At 44.1% G+C, this 26,578-nt stretch overlaps 1 protein-coding gene across 1 annotated transcript in view; it reads left to right on the top strand.

The window, feature by feature from the left end:
- The first annotated feature begins 3,702 nt into the window (after window positions 1–3,702).
- LOC124117952 (apolipophorins-like) overlaps window positions 3,703–26,578 on the top strand; it is a 39,285-nt gene continuing 16,409 nt past the window's right edge. The window contains exons 1-19 of the mRNA XM_048399826.1: window positions 3,703–3,880; window positions 4,711–4,767; window positions 8,725–8,885; window positions 9,292–9,522; window positions 14,869–15,021; window positions 15,133–15,331; window positions 15,647–15,902; window positions 16,741–16,906; window positions 17,144–17,320; window positions 17,502–17,651; window positions 17,759–18,331; window positions 18,474–18,817; window positions 20,231–20,413; window positions 20,783–21,044; window positions 21,372–21,519; window positions 22,732–22,989; window positions 25,229–25,492; window positions 25,780–26,023; window positions 26,338–26,569. Of these exons, the coding sequence (XP_048255783.1) occupies window positions 3,820–3,880; window positions 4,711–4,767; window positions 8,725–8,885; window positions 9,292–9,522; window positions 14,869–15,021; window positions 15,133–15,331; window positions 15,647–15,902; window positions 16,741–16,906; window positions 17,144–17,320; window positions 17,502–17,651; window positions 17,759–18,331; window positions 18,474–18,817; window positions 20,231–20,413; window positions 20,783–21,044; window positions 21,372–21,519; window positions 22,732–22,989; window positions 25,229–25,492; window positions 25,780–26,023; window positions 26,338–26,569 (4,119 nt within the window). The 5' untranslated portion in view covers window positions 3,703–3,819. The remainder of the gene's footprint in view (window positions 3,881–4,710; window positions 4,768–8,724; window positions 8,886–9,291; window positions 9,523–14,868; window positions 15,022–15,132; window positions 15,332–15,646; window positions 15,903–16,740; window positions 16,907–17,143; window positions 17,321–17,501; window positions 17,652–17,758; window positions 18,332–18,473; window positions 18,818–20,230; window positions 20,414–20,782; window positions 21,045–21,371; window positions 21,520–22,731; window positions 22,990–25,228; window positions 25,493–25,779; window positions 26,024–26,337; window positions 26,570–26,578) is intronic.

Raw genomic sequence — 26,578 nt, forward strand, 5'->3', positions numbered from 1 at the left:
TGCTTGGGATCGGTTGTTGTTGCCATAGCGGCTGTGGTTTGTATGGTGCCGGGTTGGGTTGTGGCGGGCGTATTGTTGCTTGTTTTGCGTGCAGGTGTGGATGTTGTGAATCTGCTAGTGGAGGTGGAGGGTTGTGGGATGGAGGGCGGGGATCCCATCATGACCATGCTCTTGTCAGGAGGACGTGCCGTGCTGAACTCTCCTCTTGGGGCGGCCGGACATTGGCCGTCACACAGCGCATCCAGCCGCCACAAAGAGTGTTGTGTGCATGCATGTTACGCAACAAGCACGGAAACTGGCAGCCTTGTTGTCTTTGCAGATTGTAACTTGGTCATCGCTATTCTTGTCCGTGGTCAGTTCCTTCTGGGATCGGGGAAATCCGTCTTGACGTAATGTCTTGCTGATTGTGTTACGTCTCACACGGCTGTAATCAAACCTAAAGACCAATGTACAAACAAAGCACTGGAGGCGGCATGATCGCTGCTTGGTGTTGAGGAAGAAGATATGGCTTATGCAATACGGCCTGTTGATTGTGAGATAACACCTGCCGAGCGCGATATTGCAGATTATTCAGTCATAATGAATGCTTATCAATCTTGAGATTATTAATAATTCAAAGACATAACCAGTCTTTATTCTGTTGGGTTTATTTGCTGAGATTTAAATATTTAATTTGTTCCTTTGATTTGTGTTTGTGCTGTAACAAGCGAGTGAGTTCTTTTGGTGTTTCCGCCTCTTTAACTCTGAACTCTGATTATACAATGTACACTAGACTTGCACAAGTGTAGTTTAAATCATAATTCCAAGATTATATAAATAATAATACCAAGATGTCCCTATAATAGTCTGCATTACGTCTAATCTAGACTTGCTTATTATAAAGATAGAATTAATAAAGATCTATGGACTTATCATTCAGTTCTTGGAGTAAGACGACGTGTACACATGCGGGGAATTGAGGGTTATCAGCGAACATATATAGGACAATGCTATCCCACCGACGGTATAATTATGAAAAGACAGATCTTAATTAAATATAAGTTATATATTTTTGCACACGCTTGCCAAATAACCCTTTGATGAACATATTGAAAAGCTCCACCATAGATGCTGACACTGAATCAGCGAAAATATTTGTTTATTCGTTTGTTTGTTGTTTAACGCCGCACTCACCAGTATTCCAGCTATATGACGGCGGTCTGTAAATAATCGACCAGACAATCCAGTGATTGACATGAGCATCAATATCAACCGAAAGAGCTAGCCAGACAACATGACCCTGTTAGTCGCCCCTTACAACAAAAAATGGGTTGCTGAAGACCTATTCTAACTGGGATGTTCACGTGTCCACTGGAGATGATACACTTTTATTTGCAGTTATATTTATCCATATTCAATGGAACTATAGGTCCCATCTTCAGATTCTCTTTGTCTCACTTATTGAAACCTGTTGGACGGGTGATGCCCAGTACAGGAGACCTATACCATGGCACCTGGTGTAACGGACCAGATGGTTAATTAAGTTGTTTACTCTACCTCGCTAGAAAACAATGCTGCGTGTCACCAGACACGCGGAATCTATGTTGGTATTGTTCATAGTGTGTATTAACTTTGTGATCTAGTAAGATAAGAAGTGAATTGTTCCATATTATCGGCCGTTGGCCGACACAGGACGCGGGCAAAGTCCAATCTCGCTACAAGGAGAGGGTGGTGTCATCACAGCTCAAGAGGGGGGAGGAGTGGAGAGGGGCGTAAGGACGCTGAAGTACCACTATACATAGATGAGTGTCTCTCTCACATACCCTACAGCTTATTGTTTTTTATGAAACATTCGCCAGCATCCGAAAGTCTTCCCTTGGTTTGTTTGTTTGTTTGTTTGTTGTTTAACGCCGCACTCAGCACTATTCCAGCTATATGACGGCGGTCTGTGTCTAATCGAATCTGGACAATTCAGTGATTGATATCATGAGCATTGATCTACGCAATTGAGATGCGATGACATGCATAACTGAGCCTAACAACCGATCTTGCTGGTCGCCTCCTGGGACAAGCACGGGTTGCTGAAAATAAAATCTAACCTTCACAGGTGATGTGAGTGGCTGTTGATCCAGGGAATCAGTGATTAACACACGGGCGTGAGTGGGTGTTAGTCCAGAGAATCAGTATACAACACACGGACGTGAGTAGGCGTTGGTCCGGAGAATCAGTATACAACACACGGGCGTGAGTGGGCGTTAGTCCAGAGAATCAGTATACAACACACGGGTGTGAGTGGGTGTTAGTCCAGAGAATCAGTGATCAACACACGGGCGTGAGTGGGGGTTGGTCCAGAGAATCAGTATACAACACACGGGTGTGAGTGGGCGTTGGTCCGGAGCATCAGTATACAACACACGGGTGTGAGTAGGCGTTGGTCCGGAGAATCAGTATACAACACACGGGTGTAATAGGGCGTTGGTCCGGAGAATCAGTATACAACACACGGGTGTGAGTAGGCGTTGGTCCGGAGAATCAGTATACAACACACGGGTGTAATAGGGCGTTGGTCCGGAGAATCAGTATACAACACACGTGTGTGAGTAGGCGTTGGTCCGGAGAATCAGTATACAACACACGGGTGTAATAGGGCGTTGGTCCGGAGAATCAGTATACAACACACGTGTGTGAGTAGGCGTTGGTCCGGAGAATCAGTATACAACACACGGGTGTAATAGGGCGTTGGTCCGGAGAATCAGTATACAACACACGTGTGTGAGTGTCTATTCTGTTTGAGTGTTCCTGTAAGACTGTCTTTCATTTTTAACGATGATGTTAAATATACCTTTGTAGCGTTAGCTCGATTCAAACCATTATTTCCTAGGAAATCTTTAGTTAAGATTCAGTTACAAATCTTACGTGTGATAAACGTTTGTCAGTGTGACTTTAAATGGCATATGACCCATCTTTTCTGGCAAGTGTAGAAAGGAGAATTTAATAGTATTGAAAGGATATTTCCTGATTTCAAATGAATGGATATACATCCTTGTTATCTCTGCTACTTATAGTTCATACATCATATGTACTTCATGACACGAGTCAATACACAAGTGATATCTCACACGACACAAGTTCCTACCCCACAAACACTACCAAACAACAATTACATATACAATAGACAAAACAGTTTTTTGGTGAATTGTTTCTAGTAACCAGAGTAACCAGAATTAGATAATGACCATTTGGTTGTCCCTCTCTGTGATACGACAAACATTTAACCCAACACAAACATTTAACTACGATGTCACATGACAATGGCATCCACAGAATAGACCAGCCAAACATTTCTGTAAAATAAATGTTCCGTTTTCAGTTTCTGTGAGATTATATATGGTATGCAATGGAATATATGTATACAAAATCTTAATTATTATACATTTATGTTCAATTCGTCAACATTGTCAACATTTTGGTATGTAGGAATATCTAAATCTGAACCATTTGCTATGACACTGAGTGAAGGGTCATGAAGTGACATAATGTTAGGCAATACACATATGTGAATGTTTTGACAGAAAGAGTGCTGACTCCCCATCACCTAAATCTCTTCCCCCCCCCCCCCCCCCGACTGACCCCTCCCCCTTCACCCTTGACCTCTGTGTTGCTGCCAAGTGCGAGTGATCTGCGCACTATAAGCCAGTAGAGGTATTGCCTCGCACTGAGCAACATCAGCAACATCACTCCGTCAGGATGCAAACAGCTTGGAGAAAAGTTTGACTTTGGACTTAATTGTAATCATTGGTGATATAAAAGCCCGACTGTTATCACGCAGGTCACAATCACATGCGCGCGATGGAGCCCAAGCTGATCCTGCTTGTAGCCTTCGCGACAGGAGCACTAGCTGGTAAGTACCTCATATCGTATATATTTAACAATTAACATTTAATTTAAAAAATCTGCAGTTCTTTAGAAATAATTTGTGATATAAATATATCAATTAGACATTTATGGAATAGTTTTTATTCATAAATAATATTTCATGAGTTGATCTACACATGTAATGGGTGGTATATTCAGACAAGCAAGCCTTGACTCGGCCCAGGTTTTCTTCCAAGCGGCAGGATATGGTATGGGTGCCATATGAGTTTGTAGGACAACGCCTCCAGTCCTACACTCTCTGTAAAACGCTGGTTGAATTACATATTGCTTTGCTAGACGGACCCAGGCATATCACAAATCTTTATGTAAATAGCTACGAATTCACACGATTAGCCAACAAAGGACCGCGTTCAAGACCAACTGCTCTAAACAGTGGTATATACACTGTCACTGTTATCAGCTCTCCCTGGGGTAGCTTTCTCAACTAACAATTAACCATGAATCCACGCAGGAAAGTGAAATGTGAAATTTAAATTACAATGACACTCAAAGAACCGACTATGTGCCTCAAAAACTAGTTGGAAACTTTCTGCCTGGTGCGTTATTATATTGAATATATCATATGGTGATCATGTTCTTTATATTAACTGGCATTGTTTGCAGCAACAAAGTTGCCGACATCGTTCCAATACATATGACGTTTGGTCAACAGCAACCATCTCTATCTCCCTTACAATCAACGCATAAACACCCAAACCCACCTAAAGAAGTCAACAACAGTGGGACATTTGGCGTTGTTTTTGCTGTGTGTGTGATTGATCTCCACCAACCAAGTTGTACGTGTCTCTGTTTCAGGTCCAATCATCCAGCGAGATGCGAGGGACCCGACGTCATGTGCAAGTCAGTGCAATGGTGAGTGTGTTTACATCCTTCATCAGCTGATCTCATTAACCCTTTGTCCGTCAACTGTAACAGATTTACCCAACGTGATGCTAATGTAGTCCCGACACAATACACGCCAACAGAGAGCTCCCTGGTGTGGAGGAAATAGGCTACCCCTGGGTGCCACCTTGATACCCGGGGTGTATAAATGTATTTATCTTCTGACACATGTGGCACTCAAAGTGTTAATTCCTTGAAGTTCCTGGTTTTAGGTTTCAGATTTTGACGAAAACATAACCCTTTCCCTGCCATGCCTGCCCTGTATCGCCGAACTGGTGGTTCTGATAGAGTATTAGCTTACTCCCTACACCAACAAGGGTAGTGCTGTTCGCTGCCCCCTACGATTCCCCGTTCCACCTCCTTTATCTGTGTATATCCTGTGATGATTTGGGAACTTCATCTCTTTCCAACAACCAACAACATATATTTTATTTTTATTCTAATTTCGTTTTCGTACTGCGGAAACTGTACCATAGTTCCAGGTCCAAAGTCTAGTGGCCCATGAACGTGAGGACCGAAATCATCCTCATCCCACATGTCAGATCTAGTTCAAGGCGAACAGTTGGCCAGAACCCTCTCGTTGGCCACACGTCCCTTGCCATCGCCCTTCCCTCCCCCACCCCTCCCTAAGTTCATGTGTGGGTCAGCTGTTATCACGTGGAATCTTGTCAAGATCTAGCGATGTCTGTATCTGCCGCCAGTTGATGGTTAATGGGCGGTGCATAGAAATATGGCCGATTCCACCTCCATGAAGTGTGTTTACAAGGTACTGTCCATGGGGCATGCTAGCGATTATCGGAATGTATCAGCAGAGACCATATAATATAATATAATATTATATGGTCTCTGGTATCAGCTTGGCATCGACATACACGGTGCCGACAACGAAATCATTCTTTCTGACCAGAATCTCCTGACCGCGCACGACCAACTCATCGTGTATCTGGCACTGTTTTGAGCCCACCATTTCTACGCCATGCTGTTTTTACAATAAGACCGGACACAAGCTATTAAATAGGCACGGTGTTTCAACTCCTAAAACAATGTTTAAGAACTAATTACGAGACAAATGTTAGTTGTTATTAGTGCTACATTGCGAGAAGGTGATTAGATGGAGATCGTTTATCGGTAGCTGCGCACCTTGTATCAATGATACGGATATGGTGAGCTATCACGCCTGCAGCATGATGTGGCCTGATTAATATCTTGAATGATAGTGTGAGGTCAAAAGATTATAATCTTTGCCATTGATATAACTTTAGCGGTCATACAATGTCACAATGAGTTCTGTGATGGGATTCGAACCACAGACCTTCCGGTGCGAGCTATGACGCCTTGTCCACATGCTCAAAGAGGCGACAATGTAAGGGTGCCATACGTGGGCATCTTCCCGAGGCAAGAGAGTTAACTGACTATAAAAGTCCAGTTTCCACTTCCCGAGGCAAGAGAGTTAACTGACTATAAAAGACCAGTTTCCACCCTTGCCGAACTAGGCTGGTATTATGGAGTTAACATTTTGGCTGGACAAACGAGTCTATGCATAGTCCAATCAAAATAGCGCACCGAAATCGAAATCCGGTTCTTAAACTGTCGTGCAGATTTCGGTCGATTGCAGGATTTGCAAAACATGTGCACCGCCAACTTGTCAGCAGATATTTTCCAAATCTTTTTAATCAAGGTGCTCACGAGATTTGATGCATTTCGCGATGTAAGACCCGTTTTATCACAATATAGATCTTGATTATCGATCAGATCGTCCTGACTGGGCGCCACCAGTTTGTGTGAAGCAAACGCAAGTGATACGAGAGGTGGAATCTGATTTGTCCATAGGGGAGGCTTAGAAGGGACATAACTGGTAATAGCCACTGGTCGCGCTACGATCGAGCCCAGTAATTCCAGCCTAGTTCGGCAAGGGTGGAAACTGGACTTTTAAAGTCAGTTAACTCACTTGCCTCGGAAAGATGTACGTGGGTTGATTCCAGCACTGCTACATTATGCTGAGGAGATTCTACCCAACCAGTATTTTGGATTACAAGAAAGCCCCGTTGTGGGTTGTGTCAGCATCGATATCATATCAAAGGCTCCTTCAAAGCTTCAGTTAACTGTCTGAATGTGATCACCGATGGGCTGATATCTACTTTCAGCCGTCCACGTGACCTTCAGTGCTTGCCAGATAGCTGATGTCAGGGGCCTCGATGGCGACTCTTTCATTAACCAATCTGTGATAACTGTGCCCTATTATATCACTAACTGTGTCCTGGAATATCTGTCACCTGACGGTTGGTCAACTAGAAGTATAGGCCACTTAGGATGCTATCAAACAATGATAACCCAAATAACACTAATCAACCGGTTCGAGTTGTCTAAGAACACAACTCTAAAGCACGAGCAGATGGCAGTTAGATAATATTGATGCATTCCTGTCGGCTTATCCAATACCTAAGGGAAAAATTAAATAACTTTATTTGGGCATGGTTGCATCATGTTAAGTTATTTCCTGACGTTTATGAAGTAGTCAAGTTATTGGAGTCCGGCTAACGCTGGTTTACTGTGCCGAGTCCGCCCTCTCCGTGTTGTCCCCTATGAGGCCGAGTTGCAAGATGGCGGTACGTGGTCAGTTGGTCTCTGCGGATATGCCCTGGACGTTATCTGAGGTGTGAACATGAACCATTGGGGCAGTTAGTGACACACGAACTGTTATCTTCAGTGAGGTATGATTAGCAACCTTTGTCACCACCTTCAGTCAGCCCACACCTTGGATGATGGTGATGGTGATGGTGATGGTGATGATGATGATTTTGTTGGTTCAGTAGTTGATAAGATCTGGCTTGTTTCAATGACGGTCACTATCTCAGGTCAGCTGTTGGGGAGGAGCGACCTGTCCAAGCTTCGTATTGCATTCAAACACAAAGAGAAAGTGTCCTTGTTGTGTGTGAACAAACAGACTTGATGAATTTTATTCTCATCTTTTTAGTAAACGTTATGTGGGTGTTTTTGCTGTTTCGTTATTCCCCTCTCCTATCACCTCGGTAGACGTGCAGTGGTAAAAGTTGACAAGGAAGCACATTTTCGCCGAGGACCAAATAATTGTTTTAAAAGGACATCATAAGTACTGACATGCTAAATATTGCGTCCGTATCTGATAATAACATTAAAGTATTTCCTATGCGTGTTCAGTGAATGCAAGATTGTGCCACAGAAACACATCAGGTGGGCCAGGCATGATGGCGTTAGCTAGGCAATCCCGCTGTATATGGAACCGATTCCCTGCTCGACAGCGGACAGTGTGTGCCTGTTGCTTACATAGAAGCGGTCGTACGCGCTACTGGTCACTATTCGGGTCAATCATATTTATTCTCTTGTTCTTCGCACCTAATCACACCACCAAGCCGACACGGAGGAGGTTGGGCGTTACACTGGGGATAAGAAATTACCTACATGAAAGGCAAATTCATAATGCAGTTAGCACCAAGCAAACAATGACAATCTAGACTGAAGTGAAGTGTTTTGACATTTGGGATAAAATAACGAAAGTGCAATTTTTGAAAGGTAACTCTACGTGTGGAAATGATTTTGTGGCTGGCCATAATATTTGTGCCTCGTAAGAACCTCAGATCGTTAATGTCACTGTCATCCTCCGTACCCCAAGCTCTAGGTGTCCGAACTCGGAAGGGTTAATGTCCTACATGGACACCGTGGATTGTATGTCGTAGCCAACGACATTTCCGTGTGTGCAATATTCAACAAGGTGCCAGCTATTTCGTCGCTATTGTCAGATAACTACCTTTCTGAGGGGGTTACACATCAGTCTAATTGTAGAAATGTTTATACAGATCTACGTCCTTGGAGTGGAAGAAATACACTGGAGCCAATGAATGGTAAAGGTCCCATGCCTTCTTTGTACACACACATGACTATTTTTCCCAGACGCCACCAAGTTCAAGTACGCCGCGGGGTCAACGTACGAGTACACGTACAATGCTAATACGCGAACGACGATGTCGGGAGCAGCCGAGGACCACGCCGGACTTGGAATCAAAGCTGACGTCACAATTGAAGCTTTGACATCGTGTGAGATGATACTGACGGTAAGAAATGTCAATGGATATTAGGATCACCTAAAGGAACATGTTTTAAACCCAAGAGACACTGCGCTTGTAAGAGGCAACTAACGGGATCGGGTGGTCAGGCTCGCTGACTTGGATGATGCATGTCATTGTAGCCCATGATGCTCATGATCATGCCAATCACTGGATTGTCTCGATTATATACAGATCGGCGTCGTATAGTTGGAATAATGCTGAGAGCGACGTTAAACAACTAACAAACAAACACAAAGGTTTTGTCTCATAACAAAGGAAACATTACCTTTTCTTACGTCGTACTGTATGATATCGTTATAACCAGTTAATATTAGGTCGTTCAAGACATTGTGTATGTCGTCAGTCATCGTTTAATTGTGTGTTTTATTCTGCCTCCTATCTACCCCCACAGCTGTCTGGCGTGCAAGTGCTGGCTCGGCCAATGACATCGGGAGATAACTCGAGGGACTTTCGGCGGGCCCTGGAGGCCAACCCACTGCGGTTCTCCTTCCAAGATGGCGTAGTGGAACAGATTTGCCCTGAAGATGACGACTCCGCGTGGTCCCTTAACGTCAAGAGAGCCATGTTGTCAGCTTTCCAGAACTCTATGGCAGATCTTGAGAGAGATCAGAGAGTGAAGGAGGTGAGTATATGCTGAGAGAAGGCCGAGAACGACCAGAGGGGAAACATCAGCATGTTGGACATCGCAGCAATACGTAGCAAGGGTAGGGCACGCCGGAGAAAAAGGACATACCAATCAAATAATAATGCCGTGTTAATGTCTAATTGAAAAGGTGGATAGAGTATGGGAACTGCCAGGGTTGTGAGATCTCCATGTTACGTCAGGGAGGGAGACTGTCAGGGTTGTGAGATCTTCATCTTACGGCAGGGAGGGAGACTGTCAGGATTGTGAGATCTCCATGTTACGTCAGGGAGGGAGACTGTCAGGGTTGTGAGATCTCCATGTTACAGCAGGAAAGGAGACTGTCAGGATTGTGAGATCTCCGTGTTACGACAGGAAGGGAGACTGCCAGGACTACGGCAGGAAGGAAGACTGTCAGGATTGTGAGATCTCCATGTTACAGCAGGAAGGGAGACTGTCAGGATTGTGAGATCTCCATGTTACAGCAGGAAGGGAGACTGCCAGGGCTACGGCATGAAGGGAGACTGTCAGGGTTGTGAGATCTTCATCTTATGGCAGGGAGGGAGACTGTCAGGATTGTGAGATCTCGGTGTTACGTCAGGGAGGGAGACTGTCAGGGCTGTGAGATCTCCATGTTACAGCAGGAAAGGAGACTGTCAGGATTGTGAGATCTCCATGTTACGACAGGAAGGGAGACTGCCAGGACTACGGCAGGAAGGAAGACTGTCAGGATTGTGAGATCTCCATGTTTTAGCAGGAAGGGAGACTGTCAGGATTGTGAGATCTCCATGTTACAGCAGGAAGGGAGACTGCCAGGGCTACGGCAGGAAGGGAGACTGTCAGGGTTGTGAGATCTTTATCTTACGGCAGGGAGGGAGACTGTCAGGGTTATGAGATCTCCATGTTACGGCAGGAAAGAAAACTGTCAGGGTTATGAGATCTCCATGTTACGGCAGGAAGGGAGACTGTTAGGGTTATGAGATCTCCATGTTACGGCTGGAAGGGAGACTGTCTGGGTTATGAGATCTCCATGTTACTACAGGAAGGGAGACTGTCAGGGTTGTGAGATCTCCATGTTACGACAGGAAGGGAGACTGCCAGTATTGTGAGATCTCCATGTTACAGCAGGAAGGGAGACTGTCAGGATTGTGAGATCTCCATGTTGCAGCAGGAAGGGAGACTGCCAGGGCTAAAACAGGAAGGGAGACTGTCAGGGTTATGAGATCTCCATGTTACGGCAGGAAGGGAGACTGTCAGGGTTGTGAAATCTCCATGTTACGACAGGAAGGGAGACTGTCAGGGCTATGAGATCTCCATGTTACGACAGGAAGGGAGACTGTCAGGGTTGTGAGATCTCCATGTTACGACAGGAAGGGAGACTGTCAGGGTTGTGAGATCTCCATGTTACGACAGGAAGGGAGACTGTCGGGGCTATGAGATCTCCATGTTACGACAGGAAGGGAGACTGTCAGGGTTATGAGATCTCCATGTTACGACAGGAATGGAGACTGTCAGGATTGTGAGATCTCCATGTTACGACAGGAAGGGAGACTGTCAGGGTTGTGAGATTTCCATTTTACGACAGGAAGGGAGACAGGCAGGGCTATGATATCTCCATGTTACGGCAGGAAGGGAGACTGTCGGGGTTGTGAGATCTCCATGTTACGGCAGGGAGGGAGACTGTCAGGGTTGTGAGATCTCCGTGTTACGACAGGAAGGGATACTGTCAGGGTTATGAGATCCCCATGTTACGACAGGAAGGGAGACTGTCAGGGTTATGAGATATCCATGTACGACAGGAAGGGAGACTGTCAGGGTTGTGAGATCTCCATGTTACGACAGGAAGGGAGACTGTCAGGGTTATGAGATCTCCATGTAACGGCAGGAAGGGAGACAGCCAGGGCTATGTGATCGCCATGTTACGGCAGGAAGGGAGACAGGCAGGGCTATGTGATCTCCGTGTTACGACAGGAAGGGAGACTGTCAGGGCTATGAGATCTCGATGTTACAGCAGGAAGGGATACTGTCAGGGTTGTGAGATCTCCATGTTACGACAGGAAGGGAGACTGTCAGGGTTGTGAGATCCCCATGATACGACAGGAAGTGAGACTGTCAGGGTTATGAGATCTCCATGTTACGACAAGAAGGGAGACTGTCAGGGTTGTGAGATCTCCATGTTACGACAGGAAGGGAGACTGTCAATGTTATGAGATCTCCATGTTACGACAGGAAGGGAGACAGGCAGGGTTATGAGATCTCCATGTTACGACAGGAAGGGAGACAGTCAGGGTTGTGAGATCTCCATGTTACGACAGGAAGGGAGACTGTCAGGGTTGTGAGATCTCCATGTTACAACAGGAAGGGAGTCTGTCAGGGTTGTGAGATCTCCATGTTACGACAGGAAGGGAGACTGTCAGGGTTATGAGATCTCCATGTTACGACAGGAAGGGAGACTGTCAGGGTTATAAGATCTCCATGTTACGACAGGAAGGGAGACTGTCAGGGTTGTGAGATCTCCATGTTACGACAGGAAGGGAGACTGTCAGGGCTATGAGATCTCCATGTTACGACAGGAAGGGAGACTGTCAGGGTTGTGAGATCTCCATGTTACGACAGGAAGGGATACTGTCAGGGTTATGAGATCTCCATGTTACGACAGGAAGGGAGACTGTCAGGGTTGTGAGATCTCCATGTTACGACAGGAAGGGAGACTGTCAGGGTTATGAGATCTCCATGTTACGACAGGAAGGGAGACTGTCAGGGTTGTGAGATCTCCGTGTTACAACAGGAAGGGAGTCCGTCAGGGTTGTGAGATCTCCATGTTACGACAGGAAGGGAGACTGTCAGGGCTATGAGATCTCCATGTTACGACAGGAAGGGAGACTGTCAGGGCTATGAGATCTCCATGTTACGACAGGAAGGGATACTGTCAGGGTTGTGAGATCTCCATGTTACGACAGGAAGGGAGACTGTCAGGGCTATGAGATCTCCATGTTACGACAGGAAGGGAGACTGTCAGGGTTGTGAGATCTCCATGTTACGACAGGAAGGGATACTGTCAGGGTTATGAGATCTCCATGTTACGACAGGAAGGGAGACTGTCAGGGTTGTGAGATCTCCATGTAACGACAGGAAGGGAGACTGTCAGGGCTATGAGATCTCGATGTTACGACAGGAAGGGATACTGTCAGGGTTATGAGATCTCCATGTTACGACAGGAAGGGAGACTGTCAGGGTTGTGAGATCTCCATGTACGACAGGAAGGGAGACTGTCAGGGTTGTGAGATCCCCATGTTACGACAGGAAGTGAGACTGTCAGGGTTATGAGATCTCCATGTTACAGCAGGAAGGGAGACTGTCGGGGTTGTGAGATCTCCATGTTACGGCAGGAAGGGAGACTGTCAGGGTTGTGAGATCTCCGTGTTACAACAGGAAGGGAGACTGTCAGGATTGTGAGATCTCCATGTTACGACAGGAAGGGAGACTGTCAGGGTTATGAGATCTCCGTGTTACAACAGGAAGGGAGACTGTCAGGGTTGTGAGATCTCCATGTTACGACAGGAAGGGAGACTGTCAGGGTTATGAGATCTCCATGTTACGACAGGAAGGGAGACTGTCAGGGTTGTGAGATCTCCATGTTACGACAGGAAGGGAGACTGTCAGGGTTGTGAGATCTCCATGTACGACAGGAAGGGAGACTGTCAGGGTTGTGAGATCTCAATGTTACGACAGGAAGGGAGACTGTCAGGGTTGTGAGATCTCCATGTACGACAGGAAGGGATACTCTCAGGGTTGTGAGATCTCCATGTTACGACAGGAAGGGAGACTGTCAGGGTTGTGAGATCTCCATGTTACGACAGGAAGGGATACTCTCAGGGTTGTGAGATCTCCATGTTACGACAGGAAGGGAGACTGTCAGGGTTGTTAGATCTCCATGTTACGACCGGGAGGAAGAGGGTTTGGGTTGTTAGATAGAGAAGTAGAGGTGATTGCAGCGAAACGCACCCTGTCACACCAAGACACACATCTCTCAAGGGAGTCTCTAGGTTGTACAGCAGGCTGTGGTTTTCTGATTGTAACGTTAGAAATATAACTTTATCTAGTCACGTCACGTGTGTGCATGGGTGTTTCCTACAGTTGTTGTGCCTGATGTATAACACAAACAAGCACGTCACATCATCACATACATACCCTGACACTGTAGGACAAAGCAGACTACTTCCCCGGTGCAGAGAAGATGTACATTGTAGTTGTTTGTTTCAAAACGTTGTTATAAGTGACAATTTCCGTGTGACATTGCGGAGCCCATTTAGGCGGTGTTGAGCAGTTCCACACAAAGGAGGTGTTTCCGCTGATTCTGCACGTTGTAATTATCTTGACAGCTGGGATGTTTACAATGTCTGAATGAAGGTGAAGGCCGTAGGAACACCCCGGGCTAGGAGAACGAACACAGTGATAACTGTGAACATTGTAGGGGGGTGGGGGTTGATGCTAGGTGTGCTATGGTCACACCCCACAGTCATTTCCTCTTGGGGTTGAAACTAACAATTTCAGACATTTCATGAATTTACACAGTATGCACATCGGTGTTTACATTTATGACTCCACAAGCGAAAAAAATATTGAAGTCACTTAAATGCACAGTATTCATGGTTTGGGTTACGTAAAGTTCATGATAAATGTGTTACGTAGTGTTCATGGTATTGTGTTACGTAGTGTTCATGGTATTGTGTTACGTAGTGTTCATGGTATTGTGTTACGAAGTGTTCATGGTATTGGGTTACGTAGTGTTCATGGTATTGTGTTACGAAGTGTTCATGGTATTGTGTTACGAAGTGTTCATGGTATTGGGTTACGTAATGTTCATGTTATTGTGTTACAAAGTGTTCATGGTATTGTGTTACGAAGTGTTCATGGTATTGGGTCACATAGTTTTCATGGTATTGGGTTACGTACATCGTTCATGATAAATGTGTTACATAGTGTTATTGTGTTAGGTAATGTTCATGGTATTGTGTAAGGTACTGTTCATGGTATTGTGTTATGTTGTTCTCATGGTATTGTGTTACGAATGTTCATGGTATTAATAGGTCTTCAGCAACCCATGCTTGTCGTAAAAGGCGACTAACGGGATCGTGTGGTCAGGCTCGCTGACCTGGTTGATGCATGTCGTAGTATCCCAATTGCGTGGATCGATGCTTATGATGTGAATTACTGGATTGTCTGGTCCAGACTCGATTATTTACAGACCGCCGTCATATAGCTGGAATATTGCTGAGAGCGGCCTTAAACAACACACAAACAAACAAATGTTATGTAGTGTTCACGGTATTGTGTTATGTGCAGAGTGACGTGACCGGCGAGTGTTTCACGGACTATCGGGTCACACAGAGAGGTCGGAGAACGTCCATCATCAAGAAGAGCAAGGATCTGCTTGGGTGCGAAAACAGGCACGGCTACAAGACGTCCTTCCACTCTCTGCCATACAAGATGCCAAACGTAAGAAACGGCCTTAATAATATTCCTGTAATGGACCATTATATGGCGTAATCTCTCCTCATTCAAGAAGACTTGTTTGTACATTCCCTCAATTCCTGCACTTACTTCCAGGCCGTGCACTCCCTCCCCCTTCTGAAGAGCACCCACGATTGCAGCCAGACCATCACGAGCGAGGGTATCCTACAGCGCTCTACCTGCAGCGAGACGCACGTCTTCCGGCCCTTCTCTAAGGACAACAATGGAGCTATGACCGAGGCATCACACACCCTGGAGTTCAGAAGAACTCAGCCTTATGTCCGCAGTCAGCAAGGTAGGCGTTTCCTGGAGCAGTGATAGTTGCTTCACATCGTAATCAGCAATATTACAGCTATATCACGGCTTCCTGTAGCAGCGTCGTCAGGACCAGACAAACCAGTGGTCGATAGCATGAGCAGCGATCCACGCTGTTGGGGAAAGACAGAGTCAGGCCGATTTTTAGAGGTCCTGGGTTTCAGTTATGCAGTAATGTTTTCCAGACCTATGGTCATGATTCGATTATAATTTGATCAAACATTGGCTTAATATCATATCTTCACGTTTAACAATAAGTGTAGGTAATGAACTGGTATTGTGTTGGACATTGCAGGCTTAGTCGCCAGTAGAAGTGCCCTGACGTTTGAACACACGTACGGTCTGCGAGACGAGGAGGTGAACCGCCGTGACGCCAGCACCAAGATGCAGGAGCTGTGCCGCGTGACTGCGACGGACATCCGCCCCGAGGTCCCCCAGATGTTCTCGGAGCTGGTCTACATTCTGAAGAACTCCAACTTCCGGTCCCTGCAGGCTCTGTACAGACAGCTAAAAACAGGACAAATATGCGGCAAGAACTCCAGGATAGGAAAGTCAGTCAACCCCAGTCACCCTTTAATTCCCCTACGCCAGTTTAACGCATACACACTCATCTCCTTAAGGTGGCAACGCTGACATTCACATGAACTGTAGAACCGTTTCAAGTGAACATGTATCTGAAAGGTGAACATTCATATTAACATCATGTGTGAATGCATGTTGCATCTAAGTATTATTTGTATAGTGGAACCTCGATAGTTGATACGGAATCCTCACTCTCCGGAACAGTGTGTAGTACATACTTTTGGCACTAAATCGATACTGCAGCATACACATAATTCGGAAATGTTGCAATTGTAAATCCGGTCGATTGTACCTGGAACAATACCGGTCGGACTACGAGGGTGTCACTGTACACAAATTACACATTGTATGGACACCTTATCTGGTATTTCACGTCAATTATCGGCACATGATTATCGCGAAGCCTAAATAATGCGAAACAATTTCGATAATCCCCTGGTTTTTATGACCTGGTAGCTGAACCTCAACACATGTAACTTGGGACCCGTCAGATCCGGGTTAGAATAGGTCTTCAGCAAACCTTTCTTTTTGTAAGATGCGACAATGCTTGTCGTAAGAGGCGACTAACGGATCCGGTGTTTGTATTCGCTGACTTGGTTGATGCATGTCATCGAATTCCAGTTGCGTGGATCGATGCTCATGATATCAATCACTGGATTGTCCAGTCCAGACTAGATTATTTACAGACCGCCGTCATATAGTTGGACTATTGCTGAGAGTGGCGTTAAACAAACAAACAAACAAACAAAACATAGAACTTGGATATGACATCCACTTTTATTAACAAATTCTCTTCTCCCGCTCCAGGAAGTTCTTCATTGATGCTATCCCGATGATTGGCTCAGTTGACGCTATCAAGATGATGCGAGAGCTGATGACGGCGAAGGATGTGGACAGCAACCAGGCCGACATGTGGTTGACTTCACTCGCCTTCATACAACACCCCACAGTAGAGATGATCACTGAGATCCAGGTACACACTAACACGGCGAACACACAAACTGCACATCCGTCGTTCTCATGCACAAATGCGGAGGTGGGGTAGCCTAATGGTCAAAGCGATGGCTAGTTCGATTCCCCATAATGGTACAAAATGTTCCCACTATGTTGCTGATCAAACCATAAATCCTTCCTCATCCACCCTTGCAGTCATTATATACAAGAATAAGTAGTACCTCCCCACTATACCTGATATGTGTATCTGTTGAAGCCGCTCATGCTGACGTCCGACTCAAAGAGGACAAAGATCCTTGTCGCAGCCATGGTGAACAACTTCTGTGTGAAGACTGCAGAGTGTACGAAAGTCCCTGTCATAGACCTCATCATCTCCATACTCGAGAACGATATTGGCAGAGGCTGTGTCGTGACGGACAAGAACGAAGAAGATGTATGTCAATGCAACACAACGCACATTAATTGTGATGTTTACTCAAATACAGTTAATGCTTTCGGTTATACTGTTGATTAGAAACCTACAAAATCGATTTTATCAGACATATGTGATTAAAAATCCAACCCGGTTTGTTTGGTTAAATATTAAAAATAAGCAATTGACCTTCTCTGCACAGATTCTACTGACGCTGCGGGCCATTGGCAACATTGGAAATGCTGATAGGTTATCTTTGTCTCTGCAACTGTGCTTCACTAGGGAGAAAAACCCCATGGAGGTCAGAATTGCCGCCCTTGATGCCTTCCGCAGACTGCCGTGTGGTGCTGATGTGAGTTATTCAGCATGTTCTTCTCGCTTTTAAACTTGCTTGAATAAGTCCTTGAAGGATTTCAACAAACGATTGATTTTGTTTTAATAATAATTTTATTTCCACAGAGAAACAACGCTATGCAGTTGTATATGGACGGTGAATCTGACGCCGAGGTGAGGATCGCCGCCTACTTGGTGGCCATGCAGTGCCCTGTTGAAACCATCCTGACACAGGTGCGTGCAACTCTGGAGGTGGAGAAGGCCAACCAAGTGGGGTCTTTTGTGTGGTCTCACCTCATGAACCTGCAGGAAACATCCAGCCCCCTCAAGCAGCAGATCCGCCACATACTGGAGGACGAGCAACTCTCGCGAGAGTTTGACCTGGACAAGAGGAAGTTCTCCAGGAACTACGAGGGCTCGTTTTTCTGGGAGAAGTTCAATGCAGGTGCAATGGTTGAGAGCAACTTGATATTTTCATCCAAGTCCTTCGTTCCCCGATCGGCCTCTGTGAACTTGACAGTGGATCTGTTTGGTCAATCCGTCAACCTGTTTGAGATGGGAGGACGTGTCGAGGGGCTTGAGAGTGTTTTGGAATCTTTCTTTGGTGCAGATTCCCCGACTGGCGTTGGTAGCAAAAAGACAGGCTATGAAGATTCCAGATCAGTTCGTAAAGAAAAGATGGACAGAATGAAAAAGAAGGTTAGCTGGCTGTATACATCAAATATGTCCAAATTACATGTAGTAAAATAGTAAAACACACGGTTTCCATATGATTTCATTTCATGTGCACAAAATAATGTGTCACTTGTTGGTAACTCACGTTGACATAATATTGTTACAGTATGCACAAGTGAAAGATGACCTTCACGCCGCTGTGTTCCTGCGAATCTTTGGTAACGAGTTGAGGTACATGCACTTTGACTCGTCCAGCTGGCCTCTCACCAAGGACAAGTTCAACTTCCTGGACTTCCTCATCAAGATGTCAAAGGACCATGACTACTCCTTCGCCAACAGCGTGATGTTCTTGGACAGCAGCATCATTGTGCCAACCTGTGCAGGGCTTCCCCTCAACCTCACCGTGCATGGAGCTGCCACTGTCAACATGAATGTCAAGGGCAAGCTTGATCTCCGTAACTTGGCAACAAAGCCCACCAGCCTCCTAATAGAGGGCGTCATGCAACCGAGGTGGGTGTAAATCCGAATGATAGTTTCTGTTCTGTGACGCTATTCTGTGACTATAGTCTCAGTTGGTTAATCGTTACTAAAACGCACACTCCGCCATGACACTGAAGAATGCTTGATTCTGATTGATCAAAATCAGGTATCTAATTCCATTTCAGCACTTGGTCACAACATTTTATCAAATATTACCTACAATTAAGTAAAACACACTTTAACCAGGGTCACAAAAATCAGCAAAAATCCCATGTGGTGCAGGGTCGGCTCGTCTTCGGCTAAAAAACAGCGTTATTGATCCATACTTCAGGGTGTTTATGTTGGCAGTGGTTGTGCCAGGAGGCTAATTTCCACCAGTAAGTTATCAGGTTGAACATAACGACAGGACCAGATTGTCCCCTGGGTTCAAGTAATTTGCAAATGACACTGTCACTGTGAACAACTAGTTTGGCAGCCATAGACAACCACAAGAAACTGAAAAGTTCATCCAGGTTGTAGTTCAGGGTGAAGATGGTTATTCGTAATGTATTACTGTTGGGGAATATTTTCAATCCAACTGAAATCCTGCTATTTAATGAAGATTGTTGGAGAAATAAATTTGTTCTGCATTTCTTTTCACAATTTCTACAACCTATTACCCCTACAAAGGGAGATGTCATGTTGATTTCCAAGAAATGACTTGTTGCGAGGATTTCCAAGAAATAACTTGGTCGAGTCCAAATAGCTCAAATATGGTTTCGTTGAAAGTAATTATATATTTATAAAGTGAAATTTCATCAATTCGTTTTGAAAAGCTATGTATTTTGCAACCGTTGTTTTGAACTAGTCAAGAATATAACTAATTAATCTTGAAACTGAGTAATTTGTTTTATGTTTGTCACTACCTGTGACCCCTTTTCGGTACGTTCTAAGATATCTGGCCTATCGGCTCATGTGTAAGTTCGCGTCAAAGAGAGCGCCGTTTTCAAAGCGCCCCTGTCGTCATGGTAGAATGGAGATATACTGAATTGAGAATTTGAGACAGTCTAACTGTAGAAAAGATACCTCTTATTTATACATTTGAAACCTCGCGCTAAAGCGTTAAGCTGCAAATTAAAATAAGAGGAATCTAATCTACAGTTAGACTATCTATCTCCTATGTCACGGATGTTGTTCTTTTTCCTATTACAAATTATACGCCACTCATCTGTGATACTTCCTCAGGACATTAGTACATACTGAATTCTTGTTGTTAGGAGTATTAAGTTTTTGTCTCACAACTAACCAAACTAAGAAATGGAGAAATATGGTTCTGTATGACAAATGTGCTGGTCATGTTGCCGTTGGAATAACTCTCTAGGAAGATTAGGTGATTAACGTATCTCCCTGATACATTTTGTACAGATATACAATGGCGTGTTAACCATAGTGGTTGTATTTCAGTGGTGCTGTAGAGATCACAGGGACGATGACAGTTGATGCCTTTGTGGCGAAGACAGGCCTGAAGATGGTGTCCAGTGTGCACTCCAGTTCCAGCGTCAAGGGCCGCGTGGAGTTGTCCAGAGGGCAGATCTTTAACCTGGAGTTAGACATGCCCCAGGACAAAATGGAGATCTTCAATGTCAAGTATGGGCCAGGATATCTTATTTACATATCACATTCCATTCGATTACCTATTTTGCAGAGCTCCGAAGTAGATTTGGAACAATAATAACAAGAACTAATATGTTGATGTACTGAACCTTAATCCCTTGATTTAGTGAGTGATTACACACATATGTAGACCAATCCCGTTTCATGTGCAGGTGAGTGTCAACAATATGTATAATTTGGGAATAGTTCACGTGTCCTACACGTTAGTTTATCTTCACGTTTGTTATACACACGACGGGCTGTGACCCTGCAACACCTTCAATTCTGTCTGTACATTATACCAGCTCCTTGGTTAGCCGTGACTGACTCAGCCCCTAACACGATGCCTACTGTGTCCCTCAGGTCCAGCTTCTTCATCGTGCACGATAAGGTGGAGAAGGAGCAGAAGATGGTTCAAGAGAACAGGAAGACGAGGAGGCTGTGCTCGGGAGACCGGCTGGCGAAGTTCACCGGAGTAGAACTGTGTGGGGACATCTCCTTCCCCAACGCCTCCATGATCACCGACTCGCCCTACTTCCCATTCACAGGACCTGTTAGTTTCGGTTTAACTCTGTCCAAGAAAGACACACATTCTGGATACAAGATGGTCGTCAAGAGCATTTCTGTAAGTCTGAGATCAATATCATGTTTACAGTAAATATTTAACGAGTCATCTGGGTTTTCGTCTAATATCACTGCATTTTTTAGTCCTTCTCTGCAACACGTGGTGTAATATTTTTAAATGATAATTGGATATTTATTTAATGAAATAGGGTTTACATATTCAAATTGGCATCAATGAGATTTGAAACAAGGACCAAGGTATTGAACAAAGCGCTCGTAATGTATGAAATAACTCAACACTTATTACAACCCTAAATTGTATTAATTAGGGCTTTGCATTGCTAGTTTTCAATTATCCATTCCTACACAAAACTTATTTCTATTTTAGACACGGGACAAGGTGTTTGGTCAGCTAGGTTTTGATACTCCTGGGTCCAGTGTAAAACGAGCCATGTCTCTGGATGTAGCGGTCAGCTACAAAGATAAAGCAATGGAAATCGCACTTGTCTCCCCTTGGAAAGAAGCTTCATTTAAATGTAAGGTACCATATTGACTTTGACTTGCTTTGCCTCATGCATTCACCGAGTTTGGCTTCACACTGCTCTGATTATTTCAATTTTGTTAGGGTGGGACAGCTTAAAATTGGTTGAAAACCCACAATGATGTGGCGAGACCCACGACCTCAAACAAGGTGCTGATTGACCAAGGATCATCTATTCGGGGGGATTTAGGATTCGAACTGATGATACCTTTTAGTGAACGAATTCTTCACAGAATTTCCATGCCACCCTATGGAAACGTATTCGTGCCACATAATTAGTTTGTATAATTGACACTAGTTCCGGGTCAGTTATATAAAACCACTGGCTTAGTTCATAATGACCGATTTGTTTGACTTTCTACCTTGACATTTCTTTATTGAGGTACGATCTAAACATTGCGTAAAGTAAATCATTTCAATGTGTCGAAGTTACTGGAGAATGACACACGCCACGTACAACCGTAATAAAGAGAGGCGAGCACAAAATGTTCTCCAAACTTCAAACAAATAAACATCTATAGGTCAATATTCAACATGGTTAAAGCCGGAGGAATATGTTGATCCTCATGATTTCCCCATGACAGAAATTAGGTTAAGAGGTAAAACGTGAATATGAAGGGGTGAGAATCATTCAAACTATAAACCTATATCAAACCAAAACTCGTCATCATCCTATAAAACACTGAGGGTACAATTGTGCAGTTTGTGTTTTTATTTCAGCGCAATCTCATTAAAATCAGATCTTAGTTCTCGCTACAGCTAAACTGAGATCTGATTTTTATGAGATTGATTTTAGCCCTGATAGTTTGACAAGTTGAAATGACCTCAGTATGTGTAAATATACGGAAAAGGTCAAATGAAAATAAACAACCAGCATGCTCCCGAGCGTAGATGTAAGTATCATCTACGTCGATACTGATATCATCTACGTAGATGTAAGTATCATCTACGTCGATACTGGTATCATCTACGTAGATGTAAGTATCATCTACGTCGATACTGGTATCATCTACGTAGATGTAAGTATCATCAACGTCGATACTGGTATCATCTACGTAGATGTAAGTATCATCTACGTCGATACTGGTATCATCTACGTAGATGTAAGTATCCCTAGATGATAAAAAACTGTGGCACTAATACGCTTCCATACCACCCTTTGTGGCGTCAAATGGTGTATGTTGTGATGTTCCGTGTGGTGTTGTAGCGTCTCTGGTGGACAGCGTCAATATTAAACAGCTGAAGGGGACCCTCCTCCTTGACCAGAAGGACAAGTACGGCCTGGACACCCAGGTCAGGATCAGCAAGAAGGGAAGTGAGGTGACGTACCTGCCCACGATGGATTTGCGGAGGCTGACCAACACACAGCAAATTCTCACCGGCTCCATCACCAGGGATGGCGTTCAGAAGATCGACATCGACCTCACCTCCAACATCGTCACGGCAGACCCGGTCAATATTAAAGGTAATAATTCAGCTGTAGTCCAATATGTGATGGTTGACTGATATGTTCTGAGCTTCATATAGAAGGAATTGCGTAAGATGCCGTCTGTCCGTCCGTCCGTTCGCCGACCGGTAATCATTTTGTTTCCGCTGCACAACTTAATAACCATTCAATATCTTTCAGAAAAACTTTTTGCCTTTTGCTATTTGCGGATTTGGGGCATTTTAGTTGTCTTGATTTCCATGGAAACATTTTGGACTTAGTCTCAAAAGGGAGGGGTATGTGTCGTTTCAGTAGCACAACATGAAAACTGTGAAAGACTTTTCATCCAAACCTGGTACATGTATTAACCAAGGGCTGAAGTGGTGCCTGTTGCTATTAAGGAAATTTTCAACATTCGACTTTTCCCTGTTTCCATGGAAACAAGTTAGACTTAGCTGAAACGGAGGTAGGTGTCGTTCCTGGAGCAGAGTTTTGCTATTTAGGAATTTTAGAAAAATGGCAACAAGTTTAACTTGGACTCATAGTTCATCGTGGTGTGTTTGTCCGGACCATATCTCTGAAACCAATATAGGTACTCTTTCATGACACTTTGCACACACAAAGAACAGTTTGTCAAATGGAGCCTTTTGCTACTTGGGGGTGTTTAGAGTTTATATATTTCCACTTCCATGGCAACAAGATTGACTTTGACACTGTTCATAGTGTAGTGTTTGTCAGGACCATGCACACACAAAGACCAATCTCATTAAAATCAGATCTGAGTTCTGGCTATCACTAAACAAAGCTTTGTTTTGCAGCAGCGAGAAGTTAGATCTAATTTTAATGAGATTGACACAAAGACCAGATTGTCAACTGGTGCCTTTTAATGTGATTCCGTTGATAGTGGTGTGTACCTTACATAGAGATACAAAGTTCCAAATCCATATTCCATGGTAATGTTTTGATACCTCAATAATTGCAGTTGTATACGGACAGACAGATAAGATAGAAATTCTTTCATCAAGTTGGATTTATGATCAACAGTCAGATGATTTGTTCTTTTTCGAATTTGGGGGGACCGGGGGGTGGATTTGTCATCTACTGATGACTTGTGTGTCATAGACGTAAATCCACTAAAGCATAAATCAATTGAGCAAACCGTTTTGCTGTGACACGTCAGTCAAATAAGGAAGGGAAAATGGACAAACTTTTGGAACATAGGCAGTGATCTCGTGTATGCAGAAAAATGGCATATCGCAAAAAGAAATCCATGAAGAGATGAGTACAACATTAGTGAAGGATGACCCTTCCTCTGCCGACGTAAAGGGGTGGGCAGCGTGAGGTTAAGCTTGAGGGAGAGAGAGAGAGAGAGAGAGAGAGAGCCTTCAGAGGCGACCTTTGTCCTGGAGGGTTGTCACATCAGCAACAACAGAAATGGTTAAAGGATTAGGTTCAAAAATACATCATTTTAATGTCTTTAGGGTCACTTCTTTTTATGTGAGGCTCAACAGATATCAGTCCGCCCTGGTGTGCAACAGATTTAGGAATAGTTATATATTATAATGCCATGTTGTTCCAGTCAAGAAGCATTGTTTTCATACTGTTGTGGTACACAGTACCCCTTGTCTGTAACCATAGGCACCATGATCTTGCCCATCACTATAAACGTAGCTAGCTGTATCTTAATGAACAAATTGCTTCATTGCCATGCAAAACAAATCCACTAAATTGCTTTTGACCTACTTTCTCACCATCATATGCTTACTGGAAATGAGATTTGATCGCTTGCATATCATATAAGGCTGAAAAGTTACTTTTGAAGGTAATGGATAGTGGCAACGTTTGGAGGGAAAGTTAAAACCCTTTGGTTTTTAATTTAGTCAAAATAGCCTGATCTTCTATACCTGGTACATTGTTGAAAAAATGTGTGGTAACACCACATGACCAAACGAGTTTTCACTTTTTCCTATGTACTTCTATAACAGATTATGTTTATATCATGATGCTATTTTGTTCACAATTGTTTTTATTTTACTCACTTTATTTCAATGCATGCTTAGCATTCCAAATTAGCAATCTTAACCCGAAAGGCAAAACTCCTGTTCATCCTTTCTTGCAAGCCATTTTACAGAGAAGCTGTTCAAGACATCGCACCACGGTTAAAGTGTTTGCTGGACATCCTGTAGACCCAAGTCAACTCATTAGTATGGCAGATCTCATGACTATAAAACATGTGTTGCTGTCCCCGTATAGTCCCCTGCTCTCTGTTTCCCGCTAGCTGGCTATGTCAACACCAAGGCCGAGAAGAGCGTGAGGGGCTCATACACCTACAAGAAGGATGAGTACAATTTCCTTGCACGAGCTTTGATAGCAAGCAGCGGAAAGTCCACCACACACATCGTGCCCACCCTCGTCATCAGTATGCCGAAGAGAGAGATTATCAACCTGAAAGGATCTGCCGAGTACAAAACTAAAAAGTCCTATAAGGTGGAGACAGTGGTTCAGATGAAGCCAATCCTCGAGAATCCATTCAAATTCAAGGGTAAGTGAACCAGAGGCATGTTTCTAAATAATGTAAGATTAATGATTGATAAGACAACTGTTGCTATAATCTACTCTGTTTAGGTAAGTATGATAGGTGTTATGAATGCCAATACAGTTATACCTGGCAAAACATTGGTCAGTAATGGAGGAGGTCAAATGATGCAAAAGGTTCCATTTGTCATGCTTATTATCTGACATTGGCAGTAATGGTTAACTTTTGGAATGTTGTTTGCCCATGAACACTATAATCGGCATCATAATAAGGTTATGAATCCTCCTATTCAGCTGACTTGGTCCGATCTGAGAACATCAAGAGGAAGAGGCACAAGTATAAAGGCAGTGCCCTCCTCACCTCAGACTTCATTACTCTCAAGCTGAGCTCCAACTTGGAGAAGAGGGGGAAAGGCACCGTGTCCAGTCAGTTCGTCCTTGACTACAATCTACCTAAAATCAAGAAAGAAAGAGTTACTTTCAGCAGCAAGTTTATTGACAGAAGCACGAAGACGACAAAGAAGTACAAGATTAATGGGTACAAGCATGTCTCTTCACTTATATTGGACATGGGCAGTCATCTTCATATGTTAATCAGCTTACCGATCACTCTTACGAGTTAACATATAGAGCTTGTTTTTAGGGTTATATAGCTTCGAGTGTCTTTGGTTTTGGAAGTTGATTTCTTTGTGATTTCCCTATTCTCACTACCGTAGGTTTCATGTAATTGAGATATTGAATATGACCATGACAGTTGACGAACCTGTTATCAACAAAATAATTTTATGGTAATAAGTTGTGATTTGTATGATGTTAAATACACGAAAGTCAATCGGATCACTTATTTTTCAGGAACTTTGATGTGAAACAGAACAGGGATTACAACATGCTCTTGGATGTGGGTGTCAACAGCAATTCTCGCCACAACGAGCTTGAGATGAAGTTCCGGCATGGGGCCAACGTACGTGACGTAAAGGACAAGAGGAAGGAGTTACACCTCCTGGCCTCAGTGGACCACAAGGTTGCCTCCTCTGGTGCCACTGCATCTATTGACTATGTTGTCAAAGTCTTCTACCCTCCCAAAGTATGTACA

Source organism: Haliotis rufescens, unplaced genomic scaffold (assembly GCF_023055435.1).
Source record: "Haliotis rufescens isolate VD_foot unplaced genomic scaffold, xgHalRufe1.0.p SCAF_2, whole genome shotgun sequence".
NCBI classification, from domain to species: Eukaryota; Metazoa; Mollusca; class Gastropoda; order Lepetellida; family Haliotidae; genus Haliotis; species Haliotis rufescens.